The following is a 19,549-nucleotide window of genomic DNA, read 5'->3' on the forward strand; positions in this document are numbered from 1 at the left end:
CACCCCCCTGGGAGCAATATCTCTGTCTTATCCAGGTTCAGTTTGAGCCTGTTAGACCTGGTCCATTCCAAGACTGAATTCTGGCATCACTCAAAGATTTGGACAGCATTCACTGCAGAGGTGGTAAAGGAGAGATAGAGTTGTGTACCATCAGCGTACTGATGATACTTTACTCCAAATCTCCTGCCGACCTCTCCCAATGGAACTCAGAAGGGTTTACTAGTCGTTGGTTCTAATGGTGCTCTGGAACTGTCCAGTTTGCTTAAGGTCACACAAGCAGCAGGGCACTTAACCCAGATCATGAGAAGGCAAGATTTGCTCAAAAAGACAATAATGCTGGGAAGAGTAGAAGGCAGCAGGAAAAGAGAAAAACCAAATAAGAGATGGATCAACTAACTAAAGGAAGCCACAGGCTCAAGTTGACAAGTGCTGAGCAGAGCTTTTGAGGACAGGACATTTTGGAGATAGCTCATTCATAGGGTCGTCATAGAGTAATTCAGAGGCGACTTGACAATATGTAAGAACAGCAACAGCAAACCATACATACATATGCACACACGTGCACACACACAGAGAACATGTTCAATAAACACTTTCTTGCAGTCTGCACTCCACAGTTGCTTTTTTTTTTGGCTGGACTACAGTCTTTAGCAGATGTGGGACATACAGACATTCAGCAGACACAGTCTTCCATCCTGCTCCTAGTTGTGTTTCCTCCTATCCCAGATCTGTTGTAGACATAGGGGCCTGCAAGAAATAAAAAGGAACAGACTTAGCTAGGACCTGCATTGCTTTTGGTTATGTGAAGAACTTTGTGTATGTGCACACACACCTCTTAGAATTTGAGTCTTTTGCCACATCTGGAACTAGAGTGTTGCATTTCTCCTGCTGCATTATCTGGTTTGGTTTCAGAAGTAATTTATCATTCTTAACAACAAAGCGAGTTGTACGTATGAGCTAGGCTCTGAGAGGGTTAAAAATAATCACCTGCAGTTGAAATGAGACTTGGGAAGTAGGAAGTGCTGCAGCTTCAGCTTCCTGAATAAATAAGTGTAGTAGCTTTCCCACAGCTTCTGCATATGTGTGGTGACATGCCTTTTAAGAGGTAATGGCAACATGCTCCTAATAACAGGGAGGAGATTATTTTTCAGAGTGACAAAAGGGTTGGAGGATGTTTCAAACCTATAATGTGCAAGGCTTTCAAGCTCCAGGAGAAAGGCAGGAAGGAAGAAAGCATGAGGGAGAGAAATGAAACATGTTCCTCCAGACTCTGAGCTTTTGCTGGCTGTGACATGTTGTGGAAGCATTGGAGTGTGAGTGAAGCGATTGAAAAGTCAAATGTCTGTGAGTGATTTCTGGTCTCCTTCCACAAGGTATGCTGGAATGGTTTGTATTTCTTTACAACAGAAAGATCTGGGCTGTGTGATTTCAGTTTTCAGTGGTAAAAGAGAAATGGGAGCTAAAAGAGGAATAATTTTGGTACATGATTTTAATATGATCTGTCAGCATGGTAGTTCTTAGAAAATGGTCTGAGAGAAAAATGTGTTTGTTAGACATTTAATTCAAATGCTAGTGCAGTAACTATATACTGGAATCTCTGAGAAAGAAAGAGAACTATGCTGTTTTATTAGTACTGTACATATTTGCCACCGACCAAACCTTTCTAGGGTATGGTTGAAAATGTTTATTGTATGTGTGTGGAAACTGAAACTGAAATGGCTGGAGATGATTGTAAGCTTATTCAAATCAAAGAAAAACTTGAATTCTGTTTATGAAAAGAACCAGAGGGGCTAAAAAATGATGTGTTTTGAAAATATATACATGATTTTTGTTTGTTTATCTCATCTAACTGGTAGCACAAGTGCATGTGTACCTTGAGTGGAAGAAATACAGTACATCAGATAATAGGGACATACTTATTTTCCCCCTAATTGCTTTATGATTTTAGGAATCACAATGTCTTGTTGGCAAATACTAAAACTGTAATGTATATAATTTTTGGTTCCTCCTATGCATTTGATTATTCTAAGTAGAAAATGAAATCCATATGCTTGTGCATCTGCATCTATAGACACCTCAGATACAGTAGAGTGTATTTATAGAGGGATACCAGTATAAAGTGACTTTTGGGCTTTGCCTGTGAATCATATTTGTATTCACAGTTTGTGCTAGTCTCTTGTGCTCCAGTTAAGTAGTCCAAAAGATTTAAAGAAAGATTTCACCACCATTCTCCATTTCTTTGTAAGAAGAATTTTTGAAGCCATGGCTTCGGTTCCTGCATGCATTCAGGATCTTGTGTTTGTGCCATTTTCCATCTGTTTTATGCCACATGCACCTTAGCCTTGGGCAGATGGCCAAACCAAGTGGAAATGTACAGATAGGAAGAAAGGAATTGGTATCAAACCTGCTGGTCCCACTTGTGATCCTTGTATATTGATTCTAACTTCTGTACAGGTCCCTCACAATGTCTTGAGGGGATTCCTGCTTTTTCTTTTGGCAAGGTACAGACCACGTGATCTGAACCTATCTATGCTGAAGGCATGCTTGTGTAGGTGATTCCTGCACAGAAATTACTATTGTTGTCAGGGGCCTCAAGTGGAGCCCTCAGGTATGTTCCCAATTCTCCTTTCCATTCTTATGTTGCTACCCAGCTTGACCACTTGCACGGAATTCTTTAATAACTGGTGGTGAATGGAATGCAGTCAGGTTGCTTGTTTCTTGGCACTCTAAAAGATGTGGGGTTGGAGCTACAATTATAGCGTGGAAATTCTGAAGAGTGGCCTGAGGGTGATAGTTATGGCTTGCATTATATACAAGTCATTTTCTAATAGCATCCTCTTTATTCTGTAGTATGAGCGCAGAATCATAGAATAATTGAGTTGGAAGGGGCCTGTAAGACCATTGAGTCTAACTCCCTACTCAGAGCAGGAATCCAAATCAAAGCAAATCTGACAGTTGATTGTCCAGCTACCACTCCACTTTATTCTGTGGCCAGCTCGCCTGACAAACTCCTGAGACAAATGAACACCCCCATGATCAGACACAGTTTATCTTTTGTGAGTGGACTTCTGAGTGAATGTGCATTTTTCATCTTTCAGTATGGGAGGAAAGCTGAGATTTCTCTCTTTAATAGAGCTCTTGGCCTCATGTTTGAGTATTCTAAGGCAAACCAAATTGATTTGTTCTTCAGATTTCAGTAGATATTGCTACTAACTTTCTGTTTGGGTGTTGTGTGTCTTGACTCTGCCCGAGTCCTGAATTAACTTCTGCTTTTCTGATTAGTTATGTGCCATCGGTTGGAACTGAATTATAGCGGGTCTAATGGAGCTGTCAAGGTAACAAAGGAATTTAAGGAATAGTTTAACCAGTTCTATTCCTCCAGTGAGTTTCTGTAGCTAAGTGGGGATTCAGACCGTGATCTCCGGAATCCTAGTCCATCACTACCCACTACACCACACCGGGCTCCAGTTTCCTGATTATCCCTCCACTATTTCCAGAGAAAATATGCTGGAGGAGTTATTTCTACCCTACATGGTGACCAGAGTAAAAACCACAACGTTTACAGTAGTGTGTCGAGATATAAATGGACCGTAAGCTTGCTCACTTTCCTTGTTTGCTGAATATGGAACACAACAGATGGGACCAGTAAAAGTGGTGGGGGTTATCTTGCTTCCAAGTCAGGTCTGCCCCAGCACTCAGGATAGGATCAGGTTTGTCAGCTACATCTCAATATGGCCAATGTTCGTCTGCCCTCAACCCATACTTTGTAAATTGATATTTGAAATCATAAGGATTAAAAACTTGCTCTTGCTCTCTTTTTTTTTCCCAATTGATAGTTTAATGATTTTTCTGAACTCTATCTTATTCCACCATTCACTGCATTTCTTGTCACATTGTTTCTAGCTGGATTGTTCAATTGGACCTATGTATCAGTCACTGGTGACTGATTTCTATGTGACAAGAATATTATCTCTGCTTTTTCAAAATAAAGCTGCAGAAGCCAAATTAAAATAAATCCAGTTATCCTGCTCATAAACAAGAAGACAGGTGCTTGTAAACAAGCAATAAATCCAGAAGCAACAACATATTATTCTTTTCTGTACTGACTTAGTTGAGCATACACTAGAATTTCTGCCCCTAGAGTATTCGGTCACATTAAAAATGCAATTTGAGTGCTGTCGAATTATTGAGTTAGACTGCAGAATTCACAAATGTTTACTTAGCTGCCTGTGCCAAATAACTTTGTGCTGAACATTCATAGTCTTTGTCTTTCACATATAAGTTATTGGTTCAGGTGGGCACTGGGCTATATATTATATGAAATTTTAACTTCAAAATAATGCAACCAAAATCTCAAAACATATATGATATAAATCCACTGGGCATAGTGCCAAATCTGGACACATTCCCTTGTTCAAATGCCAGTGTACCCAATTTCTTTGGGTTTATAGAATTTGCTTGATGTGGGCCTCATTATTTCCACTTTTTTACCTCTCCAGGACCTTAAAGTGAAAGTTCCATAACCCCATCTAAAGCAGACACATGTGTATAGCTGAAACATCAAAGCACTACAGTTTTAGATAAATGCAATTCTTCTGTTTTCTTTCGGTCCTGTTTTTTTCAAACCAGCCTTTCTCAGTTTGGCTTACTCCATATGTGTTGATCTATAGCTCTTGTTATCCCTGACCATTATTTTTGCTGGCTGCAGGTGGTGGAAACTGTAGTCTAAAACATCAAGATGGGGAAGGGAGTACTGTATTTAACCATAGTACTGTTGTTGCTCAAGAGTCAGACCTTGCTCTCGATAGTCTGATATTTTTTTATACAGTATCTGCAAGTCTTAGTATTGACATACAGGACCACATTCCTTTCCAAGCACCACTTTGTATTCTAACTCTCATGCAAAGACTTTATAAGGGTTGGTACATACCCAATGCAGTTTGGGAGGATCCCTTTGTTTTGCTCTAGTTAGTGGTTTAGGTATCGGGCTGCAGATCCAGAGGTTAGGAGTTCAATTCCCCACTGTGTCACCAGGAAGAAGAGCCAGGCTGTGCAACCTAGGGCAAGCTGCACAGTCCCAGGTTGCCCCCTGAAGAAGGGAATGGTAAACTACTTTCTCTGCCTAGAAAACACTGGGAAGGGTCATCATAACTCAGAATTGATTTGGTGGCATGCATTATTATCACATTACTGGGGTTAGTAGAAATGATTTCACTGAACATGTCAGAAACGGATTGAAGCTGCATACACCCTGATTGTATGTGTATTTGAGAGAGAACTAGCATGTGCAGTGGCAGAGGAAAAAAAGAAATCACTTTGTGATTTAAACCCGTGTTTTACAGAAAGGTAACAAAAGTTATTTGACATAAGGTTTCTGCAAGGCTCTACATTGCTCTGGAGATGGCATTGTTAAGTGAGATCTTTTGAACCATTTCAGGAAGGAGGAGGTGGTGATGATTACAAAGGGGGCACATTGCGAACTAGCTAAAGAAATTCTGCTGAGCTTTTGTACCTTCCCCCACTTAACAGTATTGACTTTTCAATATTAGGAACCTCTGGGCTAGTTTGATGCCTTGTCTGTGCTTCTCTGCTGTGGTCCTGGGAGTAATGAGGAAGCATTTAGAGGGTTGTATGAGTCATTCAGAAGAAGCTCTCTGGGTAAAACATTGAAACATGTCCCTGGGGTGAATATTCAGCACATGCTGGATGGTGTTGTATTTCCCTCTAATCAGGTTAGTGGCTTGGGAATGCTCTTGAAACCAGTCCTGCACATCCCCAGGTGCCAGCCGTGACTAGAGGTGCTTTTTACTCATTTAGAGTGGTTTGCCAGCTGCACCCTTTTCTGAGCAGAAGGGATCTAGCCATTGTCACTCGTGCCCTGTGACTTCAAGGTTAGACAATGGCAATGCTCTGCATACTTTTGAAAAGCTGCTGAAAGCAACTGATCTAGGTTGCTGGGGTGACAGGTTTAACAAGCTGTATATATGGCATATAATTCAACTATGGTGTCAGTTATATTAGCTCTCTGTTACTTTCTGTTTCCAGTTAAAAGTGTTGATACTGGCCGTATCCACTTTCTTTGCGGTGTCTGTGATTTGCATACATGGGTTCCTCTGCACCTATGCAAATATGCTTCAGGAATATTCCAGAGCTTTGGCTTCACTTCCAGAATACACATGGTGCTCCTCGGTTCCCTCTCAGCTGCCACCTCTGGAATGTTCCTTGTTCCTGATGGACAGGATAGAAGATTATCTACTCCAATATTAAATTGTCCCATTGTTCTGGCCAGTTATGGAGATCCTTCTCCAAAATACCTTCCTGAACAGAGGGACACTATCATATACTTCAGAGTGTCACATTGTGGCTAATTAACCCAGTCCCTGGAAAATCCAGCAACTTTGGGTGGAGGAACTTGACTAGGAAAATAGTGGATATTTCAGCAGCTAAATCACTTCTGAATTCCATCTGACTTGTAGCAGCCATAAAAATACCATTGGGAGGCCAAAGGCAAGGGAAATCAGGCTTTCTATGAAAATCTCTGGTTGTGATGCAGGCCATTGCAGTGGGCTCTAGTACGGAAAGAACAAAAACCCTCACATTGTATCTTTCAAACACCCATTATGGCAAGATGTAAAAAGGCCCTCAAGGCAGCTTGCTGTGTTCCTCCCTAGTGACATTTGGAACAGAATAATATGTACAATGTTCACAATGTTTAAGAACAATGGGTCCATCTAGTATATCATACTTACCCATGACTAGTCAATTATGAAATTTTATTTGATCTCAGATACAGCAGCTCTGGTCCTTAAATAGAAGTTTTTGAAGGGGGAAAATGTGAAAGGCTAGGAAAGTATATGTTTCCAAGAACAGCAGAGAGCAATGGAGGCTCTAATGTTAGATGGGTGTCAACAGTGGTCCAAACAAAAGAAAAGGATCACAATGACCAAGAAGCTTAAACACATCTAAGGAAAGGGTAAAGTTCTCGGGGGGGGGCACAGAAACCAGAGGCTCTTGGATATAAAGGTCTAGATTAAAAATCAGGGACACCAGCAGGAAATAGTTGGCCAGTAAGATTGTAGGAAGTTCTGAGTTTTATGAGTGAAGTCTCCAAATGCTAAGACATTGATAGTAACTTTAATGCCAAAAGATCAACCTATACAAAAATAATTGAGGAATTATGCATGAGCACTAATGGCAAATGGTTTTTTTCTCATTATATAATGTATGTGAGAGAGACAGCTGGTTCACTTGTTTTGGTACACATTTTGCCTGTTGGCTGCTGGTTCACCTGGATATTTTGTCTCTGTGGGCCTTGGTTTATTTCCTTGACCTTTACTACTAATAATCACGTGCCGTCAAGTTAACTCTGGCTTATGGGCAACCCTTTTCAAGGCTTTTTAGGTAGAGAATAATGCTCATAAGTGGTTTCCCATTCCCTTTTTCTAGGGGCAGTTTTGGAACTGTACACACAAGGCCACACAGGTTGGCTCTGCTCACAGGAGGGAAGTTTGCCTTTTTATGTAACTGATGCTTTGCTGCATTTGGGGCTGTGATTTGGCAATTGGGGCTCAGTCCCTGCTTCCTCCTTGGGCTAATTTCTTGACCAAGTTACTTATCTCTGAGCCTCATCAACTTTCCCTGTATGAAATGGGTTTTGGAGAAGAAAACTGTAGGTTCAGATGAATAGTTTAGTTCTGTTAGAGCTCAGACCTCATTTCTGTTTGTACTAAGGTTCTTCAGCAAATTTCTTTTCTTTTTTGTCTCACGAATGGTGCCAACTGTGAAAGGGTTATTTTGTGACTGGCCCTGCTCACTGGGACAGTCATTTTGTGAGAGCGTTCACAGCACCTTCTCCAATTTCCAGATTTGATTACTGGAACCCAAGGGGCCCTTTGTGAAATTCAGTGCAAGCTGAACAAGCCATCTTTTAAAGGTGATCTCTTTGCCATTGGTGATCTTATTAAGCAACCTCAAACAATTTTTAGAGAAATCTTGGGACTTCCCAGAACATAGTCCCCAAAACACTGTTGTTGTAGTTTTTTAGTCATTTAGTCATGTCTGACTCTTCATGACCCCATGGACCAGAGCACGCCAGGTGCTCCTGTCTTCCACTGCCTCCCAGAGTTGGGTCAAATTCATGTTGGTAGCTTTGATGACACTGTCCAACCATCTCATTATTTGTTGTCCCCTTCTCCTCTTGACTTCACACTTTCCTAACATCAGGGTCTTTTCCAGGGAGTCTTCTCTTCTCATGAGATGGCCAAAGTATTGGAGCCTCAGCTTCAGGATCTGTCCTTCCAGTGAGCACTCGGGGCTGATTTCCTTCAAAATTGATAGGTTTGTTCTCCTTGCAGTTCAGGGGACTCCTAAGAGTCTCCTCCAGCACCACGATTCAAAAGCATCAATTCTTCCGTGGTCAGCCCTCTTTATGGTCCAGTTCGCACTTCCATACATTTCTACTGGAAAAACTATAGCTTTGACTATGCAGACCTTTGTCAGCAAGGTGATGTCTCTGCTTTCTAAGATGCTGTTGAGGTTTGTCATTGCTTTCCTCCCAAGAAGCAGGCATCTTTTAATTTCGTGGCCGCTGTCACCATCTGCAATGATCGTGGAGCCCAAGAAAGTAAAATCTGTCACTCCATATCTTCCCCTTCTATTTGCCAGGAGGTGATGGGACCAGTGGCCATGATCTTGGTTTTTTTTTTTTATGTTGAGCTTCAGACCATTTTTTGCACTCTCTTCTTTCACCCTCATTAAGAAGTTCTTTCATTCCTCCTCACTTTCTGCCATCAGAATTAATTGATTTCAATGGGCAGTAGGGCAGATCCCTCTAATAAAGGTTTATTCTTTGTGGCTGATACTGTAGACTTGTAGGTATATCTTGCCATTTTGCTTTATAATCTGTTCATTTTATATTCTTTGACTGTCAACTGGTATCTCCAGACTAATGCATGTTTGCTGTGATGTCATAACATCTGTTTCTAAATGACTTTGGCTGGTAGGTGAAGTGAAAATCCTTTAAAGGCTCCCCTCTTTCGCTTTAATTGCCATAGCCAGCTTGGTGACTTGGGTTGGATGCAATGAGCAAATGACCCTCTCTCTCATGTTTATGAAACTCTCAGTAGCCACGAGATTGTTTCTTGGGGTGGGTTGGTCATTATATTTAAAGGACTTGAATATTTAAAGGACTGCATTCTCCCCTGCTCCAAGAGAGTCTGTTCTCTGGTTAAGCTTAAAAAATGCTCTCAGATATACAATCAGTGGGAGATGTGAAGGAGGACTTTCTCATTGTAACTGCCAGACTCCAGAATCCCCTACTAAGAATGGCAAGGGTTGGTTATTTTCCATTGTCCTTCTATTAGCTTGGCAAAAACAATGTTCTAGTTAGACAGCTCTTTGGCAGTGGGAAGCAAGCTGGTTTATAACTGAAGAGGACTGCTGTTTCTTTTAATTGATAGGATTTGACTTGATTCCCCCCCCCCTTGCATTTGTTTTAATAGCATTTATTTTTTAACAGCCTGGGGTGCCATTTTTGGAAGAAAGGTTGGATATATATTTTAAATATAAACAAATTTCAAGTACTAGTGGATAAATGGTTCTGCCAATGAAGGGGGTAGTGTTTGGCTAGACTCACTTACTAGATCCTTGTTGTTGCTGTTACATGCCATCAAGTTGCCTCTGACCTATGAGGACCCTATGAATGAGCGATCTCCAACATGTCCTGTCCTCAACAATCCTGGCCAGCTCTTGTAAATGAAAGTCTGTGGCTTCTTTTAGGGAGTCAATCCATCTCATATTTGGTCTTCCTCTTTTCCTGATGCCTTCAGCCTTTCCTAGCATCATTGCCTTTTCCCAAGACTCCTGTCTTCTCATGGTATGCCCAAAGACAACCGTAGTTTCTAAAATTTTGTCTTGAAAGATAGGTCAGTCTTGATTTGATCCAGGACCCACATGTTTGTTTTTCTGGCAGTCCAGGATATCCAGAAAGCTGTCCTCCATCACCACATTTCAAATGACTCCTGTCAGTTTTCTTTACTGTTCAGCTTTGACCCTCATACATGGTGATTTGGAATACAAGAGTGTTGATGATCTTGGTCTCCAGAGGCACATCCTTACACTTGATGATCATTTTAAATTCCTTCACTGCTATCCTTCAGAGTCTCAGTCTTCTGATTTCTTGGCTGAATCTACGTTTGGATTGATGGTTGAACCAAAGTGTACAATATATCTAACTATTTTAATTACTTCATTGTCAGCGTTAAAGTTGCATAATTTTTCTGTAGTTATAATGTTGTCATCTTAATGTTCAACTGCAGTTCTGCTTTGGCAATTTCTTCTTCCATTTTCACTAAAAGTTGTTTCAAGTCAATCTAGGTTGTTAGATTGGATAGTCTCTTCCACTGCTTGAAACAGCATATGGTATGGAAACTTAAAAGAGTATAACTTGAACATTTTGACCTTCTGAGACCTAATGGATAGCTGACTTTAGGAAAATAATTTCCTTCATAAAGTAATGTTAGAAAATACATTCTGTGCCTTGGATCATAGCTTTTAATCCACTCCATCCTGTTCTTTTTCTGCTCATTTGTACATTATTGCTGGCACACTATGCAAACATATTCTGTACATTTGGTGCTTTAACCAAATGAGGCATTTGGTTATCCCGCCCCCAACATGTTATGTCGAACATGTTCAATTAAGATTAGCATTCTTAATTGAATACAAGATTTTTATGAAAGGTTGTACAGCTACTTGTGTTATAGTACTGTATTAGAGATAAGCTAGAGAAAATTTAACACAGATAAAATACCTTATATGTAGTGACATCTGCTAGCATGCTTTCTAAACATTTTCTGGCTAAAACCTGGCCAAATAGTTGGCTGCCCTAACTGGAAGAAAATAAAGCCCGTCAGCTTTGAAAGCTAGGTTAGTTTGGGTAGTGCCAGCTGTGGATGGGAAGCCATCACATAACCTCAGTGTGCTTGAAAAAAACTGTGTGGAGGTACAGATGGATATTTCAGACCAAAAATTAATTGGAAAGAACCATTGTAATTCTTAGTGCTTTCTGAAAGGAGGAATATCACTGTCAATCACTACTCCCTTGACTGTGTGTTATGTGCTGTCAAGTCAGAATAAACTAGGCTACAGCTAACAACAAACATAGAACATTTTCATTCTGGTCCGCTGCCCAGCTTAAAAGCTGGAGAATGAAGCTGCCCCCACCCGGTCTGCTTCTCACCGGCAACTTCTCTTTTTTAACAATAATCTTAGAATTGCAGAACTGCAACCAGATACCTAAAGTTATCATCTCTCTCTTTCCCTCCCTCCTCTGTGGTGGTGGAAAGGTGTGTTGTCTTAGGTTATTTTATAAGTTGTAAGGGGAGTTGGGTGCTATTGCTACAAGGCACATATGAAGTCAGTTAATTTTGTCACGACTTTGTTGGTAGTTTGGTGCATTGGGGTTGGATCTGGACAGTTTAAGGGGGCTACTTAACCAGAATGGTGAACAAACCTCCCCCAATGGTGAAATTGGGGCAGAGTCATGATCTGGCCCAGTTTGGGGGCCTGCAAGTCCAACACCCGCCCCAGATATATGATAGCTATGGAGTGGTGCATGCCCATGTAGTTTCCAGAAGATGGCAACTTTTGGTGGAATCTTCAGGAGCTGCTGAAGCAAATGGTGGCGGACATTGGGTGGCACTTGGACCCCTGGATGTGCTGGATCCAGCCCCCCAAAGCTGGCCAGGGACTGCTGCTGTAATCAATGAAATAGAGGCTTTTCTTCCAAGGAATTGTGTGTAGTATATTCCTTTCCATTTTATAGAGCCCTGGTGTTGCCACCCAATGATAGGCCAACAAATTTTAAGTGTCCTGTAAATCAACTTTTAATTTTAGTACTTGGAACCTTAATATCAGTATCTAATTTATGTATCCTGATATAAATGTATACTGTAGTAAATTCTTTACACAATACAGCTGTCAAGGTCAAATGCTTTTGAGGTACAACTGTAAAGTTGTATGCTCAAGAAGCAAAGAAATGGGTTTGACTGGCATTATGAATTCTTGTTGGCAGAAATCATAAATAACGTTTGTTTGTTTGTTTGAAGAGGCTACTCCCAGAACTCTACTATGAATTTAGGAGGTGTGGACGTGGGTGAGGAAGATAAGAAAGCCTGTGTTTTCCCTGCTTGTTTTATCTCTTCTTCTGTCACCAAATCAAGGTTGTATTTTGAAATCTCGGGGCCATCTCCCACATTATGCTTCAAAGATACAATGAATGAGAACTGACACCTTGACATTGACACATTATGCATTTTAGTATAAATTATTTCATTCTCATTGATAAGTGCTATTCCTTAAATCAAGTTATTTTTAGGAAGTTAGTTTTAGGAAGAATAAATGCCATGGCTGAAGTTCAGTTGGCATGGCTCCATGTGTGCAAGGCGTGATGCAATCAACTGCAACCTTTTATTGCTAATTAAAAGTTCCCAGTTCTGAGGTTCCTTAGAGATCCTTTCCATCCTGGGGAAGCATCTGGGGGCCTCTGGATGATGGTGGGAAGTCTTTGATATCCAAAAATTGCCATCACCAGGACTTGGGACTATTGGCAGTGATTTTCAGACATTAAAGGTTCATCCCATGGCCTTCCAAAAGTTTAAAAGTATCTCTAAGAAGCTTCAGACCTGGGGTGGAATTCGAAATTTCTAATTAGTGATGAAAGAGTAGCCTCCTGCAAATGGAATTTCACCAACAGGATTTCAGCCAATGCCATGTAGAAACTATTCATAACTGAACTTTTAGTAGGATTATACTCTGGAACTCAGCTATGCTTAAAAGTGTGTTTTAATTAAGTGTAAAAGAATCTAAAGGAATAACTAGTTATGGGAGCCTAAGAGGCTTTGGATTGGATTTCTGGAACAGCTATCCCCGCCGGCACATTGAAAGCCAGTTTTTGAAATCAAGGATACTTTAAAAGCAACTTAATATGCATCATAGCCTAGCAAAAGGTAAAATGAACCCCTCCAGGTTTTCAGAAGCTTTTGGCTATGCCCAGGATAACTTTTGAGATTTGAGCCCTGCCTGTTGTAGCACTAAAGATCGTTCTGGACATCTCAAAGGGAATTTAATTTATTTGGTTTCTCATACTATTTGATAGTGGTGAATTCGTCATCTGCTGATTCTGTGCTGTTCTAAGGCTGCCTTAATGCTTTACTGCTTATGTGATGTGTCATGACACTTCAACAGTGCTGGAGGTCACTCAGAAGAAGAAATCATTCAAAGCAGCCCATGGACAGAAATGGAATGGACAGAAATGGACAGTCCATGGAATGGACAGAAATGCTGATGGTATTATGGGCAGTGCTGTGAGAGTCTGCAAATCAAACTAGTGGCAACGTGGCTGTTTAGTTCACTGAAGGCTGACTTTATCTTCTCTTGAACATCTGCTTACATCGATTAAAATCTTCAAACCATGCTACTATGTCATGTGATCTCAGTGCAGTGGGTAACAGTGGGGAACTGGAGTGTTTTCGTTATTCAGAAACTAGCTTATCACTTACTGCAAGTTAGAAGAAACATTTTTTGGAAGCAAAAGAGGTCACCTCTACATTTTGCATTTCCGAAGGAACTGAAGTATGATTGGTGGGCATAGGGTACGAGGTAAACAAAAGGCGAAATATCATACTAGTAATCTGATTTGACATTTGTTCTTCTTCCTCTTCCTTTTTTCCAGTAAACAAAGGCCTGCTGGTCTAAGTGCTCAAAAGTGAGAGACAAGGTTTTCTAATGTGTTATAAGCACATGCCAGGAAAATGGGAAATGCTTCAACTCCACAGCTTTACCTTTTCTTTTTCCTTTCTTAGAAAAAGGAATTATATCTTTGTTAGCTATAGGCCCTAATAAAAATAAAAGAAGGCCCCTGAAAACCCTCCAGGATTATGCCACTTTCTGTATCCCATTTCATCCCAATTTCACCTTCACAACAATGTGCATTCATGATATGTAATCTGTGGCTTGAAGACTGCACTCTGTGGGTCTGATAAAAAAGGATTATAATTCATGAAAACTCGCACTACTAGAAATCTTTTTTTTACATGACACAATATTTTGTTTTTCTGCTTTTTGTATGTTTTCATTTTTTTAAAAAAACATACATACATACATAGAAAGAGAGCTTGTGATGCTTGGAATAGTTGCCTTTATTTACCTTGTAATAAGGTCATTTCAACTCAAGTCCAGATATTGCAACTTTCAGCATATTGTCTCATATGCAGGCTGGTCTTTTGCATTTAGGTTTTTAGGTTTTAGGTTTACATATATATTTTTACAATCTTTGCTGTGCTACTGAAGTTAAAAAACCAACAAACAGCATATTGGTAAAAATATGAAAATTAGAAAAATCAGTTCTAGAAACAATGAACGATTAGATTGGGTAAAGCATTAGTGCTCGTGAAAGACCAGAATAAAGAAGTTAAGTGGGCCTTTTGAGGCCAAGTGTTTCCCACTGTGGTGCCCAACAGGGGAGGCTCTCTCCCATTTTGCCATCACCCCCACCCCCGGAGCATTACAAACAGTAATAGTATACATGGGATAGAATCTCAGTGGAATGGCATTGTGTGTGGGAGAAGCTGGTTTTAGGCTTTCCAGATTTAGCCTTAAATTATGTGATGCTTTAAAATTGTTGGTTTCTGATTAAGTGGAGGTAGTAAAATGGCAGCTGGAGTTGCTTCCAGTGGTTTTCATTTTGGGGTTGAGGAAGGGGAAGGGGACAGTGTCCTGATTCTCTGCACTGTCAATTCTGGTGCCGTGGAGGCATTCCTTATGAGTCATTCCTTAGCAGGGATGGGATTTTAGGACCTAATGAATTACCAATACTGTAATTTGGCAGGAACCCCCCTTCCCCACAAATGGTTGCTAGGTATCAGAGCACCTGCCAAAGTATCAGGCAACTGCCACCTTTCCTGACATTAGAAGTCAGTCACCTGTCCTGAAATCTAGGGGAATGGAAACCTGCTGACTTGGTGCAACACTACTTCACAGAATGGTTCACAAGATTATAGTCCCGCTCTAAAGTAGACACAGCCGTTTTGAAAACTTGTTACAGTTAGCCCAAATGGTAAAACTTTAAATCTGTTTTGCTGTTGGGATAAAATGAGGAACTGCATGGAAGAACCAATAATGGGACACCTCATAGTATATGGCAGTAGTAGGCTTTTGAAGCACTGCAGCTAAAAGAACATGAGCTATTGGATTCAGAACAGAATGTAGATGAAAGTAAAGATAACCCTTGACACACCATCATTGCATTGCTGATGGTTCACTGATAATGATTGTTGTGACAATTATATAGCAGAGGCTTATGGATTCTGACTTGCCTCAAAGGCATTGTTTCCAAAACCCTTGACAATAGCTGAAATTCCAGTTCTACCAGTAAGGAATTATTTGTTGTTAATGGCTCATTAAAGGGTACAGAAGTTGTTTTGTAAGCATTAAGAAGCAGGTGAATAGTTTCATAGGAAGAGATTCAGCAACTCAATAACCTTTGACTCTAGTTTATTTCAAAGCATGTACAATTGCCAGCTGATGTGTAATCCTCTTCCAGGAGATGTGTTTATGCCAAACTTTGAAGATATGGTTTTAAGCCTATTTTATCATTGGCAGGCAATAGTAATTTGTTACTGGAGCAGGAATGCAAGAGTCACTTGGCCCAATTGCATTTCAAGTCTGTGAACAGGGTTTCTTTGCAGAAAACATGCACGTACATGGGCAGCTGTGATTTGCAGTATGAGTTCTTCTTTTGCTAATGTTCACAGGTTCAGAGGTGATATGTGTATTGGCTTCCCACCATTTTCATATAGGAAGAATATAATGATGGGAGAAAGCAAGCCATTGAAGTTTGTCAAAATACAGTAGTATATTACAGTAATGTGTCCTGCATAAAAGGCAGTATCTATGACCATCCTGGTTTCAAACTACCTTTCTCCCCACTGCCTATGCTTGCTGGGGACGAGGGGAGTGGTAATAGAACACTTTTGTAAGGTATCAAGTTGGGGAAGGTTGATATGTTTCTGCTAGGTGATAGCATTTTTCTATCATAATATTTTCGCTGGACTCCTATTATGTCACTGCTAAGAAAAAAGCTCTTAACTTCTTTTCTTTTCTTAAGGCATTAAAGGCTGGTGGATCTGTAAAATTAAAAGGTCCAAAACAGATTTAGAGTCAAAAAGATCTGCAAGGCTTGGGTATTATAAAGTTACCTATTCTTGCCAAAAAAAACAAAAAACAAAAACAAAAAATAAATAAATTGCTACATCATTTTTCTAGAAAAAACGCACTTTAGTGTCAAATGTTTGAATGAATGCTTTCTTGAGTTTTTAGGTTCAGAAAGCACTGGATTAAAGTCTCTTTTTAGTTGCTTCTTTTTTGTTTATTTCATTTTTTCTTTTGTTAATCCACTGATTTGCTAGCTCACCATTGTACAAACCCTTCTCAAATGGACTGAAGCGGTGTTTCACTGGTTAAATGTTCTTTTAGAATGGTGGATGGTGGTCCTCCTGATGTTGTTGGACTCTTAGTACCATCAGACCTAAACCATCCACTATGGGAAGCAGTTACGGATGTTGGGAGTTTTGCAACAACATTTGGAAGGCTAGAGGCAAGCCACTCCTTCTTTGCAGGAATATCACTTCTGATACCACTCTGCTATAAATATAGGCCATCATGACTTATCTGAGCAACTTGCTGCAGCCTATTATGATCCCTCCTTTCATCCAAAATCTTGATAACTATGGTGTATATGGTGAGAGGCGTATCATAAGCAACAGCCCCCAACTCACCGGGTAGCTGCATTCGTTGTCCAGTAATGGGGCAAGGGTTGCATAGCAGTGCCATTTGGGGGCCAACTGTCTTCTGTCCAGGATGCAGTGCTAATGACCTGCTGCATCCTGAGGATGTCAAACCAACCAATCGGGGCTGAGAATAGGGATTTCCTCCCACAGGCACTCTGAATCAGTTGATTCAAATCCAGACCACCCCTGGGACCATAAAAGAAGAAGCCAACTCAGTCACAACCATTCTGGTTTTCAGACCTTCTCCCACTCACCCTCTCTTTGTTATTTGGTTTTGTTGGATAGAAATAAAAGGGTTGTGTTCTGTCATCGCTTTGTTGGGGACAGCTGGAAGCATGAGGGCAGAGTGGGTTGTAGAGACCATGAACTCTCTGTCCTGGGGTTCTGGAAAGGGCCACACAATTGTGGACATCCATGTGGAAAACCCATTTCTGGTTACCTTGTGTGTTGCATCATTATAAGTTCTTATAGTAACTGTGAAATGAATGAATATAGCTATAGGTTAGAACAAGTCTGGCCCAAGGTATATGACTGCCTCAGAGAAAGCACAAGATGGCACCTGGTTCCAGATCCATGTGAAGAAAATGACTAGATTGGAAGTTGATGTTACCAATAGAATAGTATCTAACACTAAATTGAGGTGGCAGACTAGATTAGAGTGCGCAGAACTGATGATAGGGCACGTTCCACACTGCCTGCCAACAGAGGAACATGCCTAGAAAATTCATGAGAACAGCAGTGAAGCTGACTCCAACGCCTTCCTCTAAGAAGCAGTTGGCTTACTTCCCATAATGATAGTATCAGGGTGAAGAATGATTCTGCAATATATTGTTTTTGAATTGCTTAAAATTGTGTTAGACTAAATCAGATTGAATTTCAGCCAGCAGGATGATCCTTAGTAGCTCACTCATACTTTATATCTTCCATCTCTTTACATCTTTCATAGAAGTAATAAGCCTGGTACAGTTGATGGCCTCTGCTGGTAACATCTGTCATTGCACCATGATGACTGGAATATCCGAAGTTGGAGAATTGTCCTTGGAGCCTCTGGTAACCTGTAAACTATGCCTATCTGAATATTCACTGGATAAGATGACTGTTCTCCAAGACTGCAGCTGCATCTTTTGTACATCGGTAAGTGCTGATAGCAACGGAACTAATGTTGGAGGAAAAGAGTCTTCTACAATTATCAAACAAGGATAGGAATTATTTTGCTTAGGGTGCCTTGGCACAAGCGTCATTAGCTATGGCTCCTAACTTATTAGTAGTGACAAATACACATAAATCCCCATTCTTCTCGGATCACCTATGATATGTAGATTTGCATAAACTTAGTAATGGTCAGAAACAATGCTATTCTTCATTAGATGTTGTGTAAACTCCTTGGTAATGAATGACACTGCAAGACATGTTTGTGAATAAATATAGAGTTAAAATGTGTAATCATATCAAATATTTAGGTATAAACATAATTAGAACAACTCAAAAATTAAAAGAGAAAAATTTTAATAAATTAAAAAATGAAATTAAAGATAAATTGCAAGAGTACGCCAAATTGAAACTATCATGGTTTGGGAGAATCGCTTTAATTAAGATGAAAATATTACCGAAGATCACTTTTTTATTTAGGATGCTCCCAATACGATTAGAAGAAGAGGATTTTAAATACTGGCAGGGATTAATTAATGGATTTTGTAATCAAGGCAAAAAATCTAGAATAAATAAAAGATATTGGTATAAGGCGCAAAAAAAAGGAGGTTTAGGTATGCCCAATGTTAAAAATTATTATATAGCAAATCAATTAAGAGTTATTGGAGATATTATATTCAATAAAGAAAAATTAATTTGGTGGGAGATGGAATCTTCAGAAATAAATGGAAATGCTGAAGGATACTTGTTTAATATACTAAAGAGAAGTTCAATAAATCAGATTAAAAACCCCTTTTTAAGAAACCTGTTAAATATTTGGAATAAATATAAAGAGAAGTTTTGTCCCTTAACTTCACCATTAAAACTAGTGACTGAGACAGAAAACTTTCCTACAAATTTAAAGGATTTAGTAGAATTATTTAAGAATAAAAGGGTTGCAAGATTGAAGGACTGGATGGGTAACATGAGATCGAAGGAGTTGATCATGTCTAAACTGCAATCTAATAAACTATCATGGTATAATCTTATTCAGTTAGACACCTGGACAAAGGATTGGTTGAAAACTAATGGTAAATGTAGAGAACTTACTAAGTACGAACAATTTCTGTCATCACATGAAGATATGCAAGATACAATTTTGAAAGGAATAGTAAGTAAAATATATAATATAATTTTGGAACAAGAGGAAAAAGAATGGGGAAATGAAGGTTTAAAATTAATTTGGGAAAACGATTTAAAAACAGATATTAAAATAGAGGATTGGACAAAAATGTGGAGGATGAGAGTGTTAAGATTAATGTCAACAAGAATAAAGGAAAATTTTTTTAAAATCTGTCTAAGGTGGTATTTGACTCCTGTAAAATTGAATATAATAAATCCAACATACTCCAAAGCATGTTGGAAATGTGATGAGGAAATTGGTACGTATTTTCATATGTGGTGGGAATGTAAAGTGGTTAAGAAATTTTGGGAATTGATTTTTAAGGAAATGTGTGATATATTTGGTAAAGATATTGATTTTAATGCCAAAATTGCTTTATTGTCAATTTTTG

The 19,549-nt window shown here is 39.6% G+C and overlaps 1 protein-coding gene across 1 annotated transcript in view; it reads left to right on the top strand.

Annotated features, from left to right (window-relative positions):
- RNF144B (ring finger protein 144B) overlaps positions 1 to 19,549 on the top strand; it is a 116,885-nt gene that overhangs the window by 53,671 nt on the left and 43,665 nt on the right. Inside the window, 1 exon segment of the mRNA XM_078393498.1 lies at positions 17,794 to 17,981. Within this exon segment, the coding sequence (XP_078249624.1) occupies positions 17,794 to 17,981 (188 nt within the window).

This window comes from Pogona vitticeps, chromosome 4 (assembly GCF_051106095.1).
Source record: "Pogona vitticeps strain Pit_001003342236 chromosome 4, PviZW2.1, whole genome shotgun sequence".
NCBI lineage: Eukaryota > Metazoa > Chordata > Lepidosauria > Squamata > Agamidae > Pogona > Pogona vitticeps.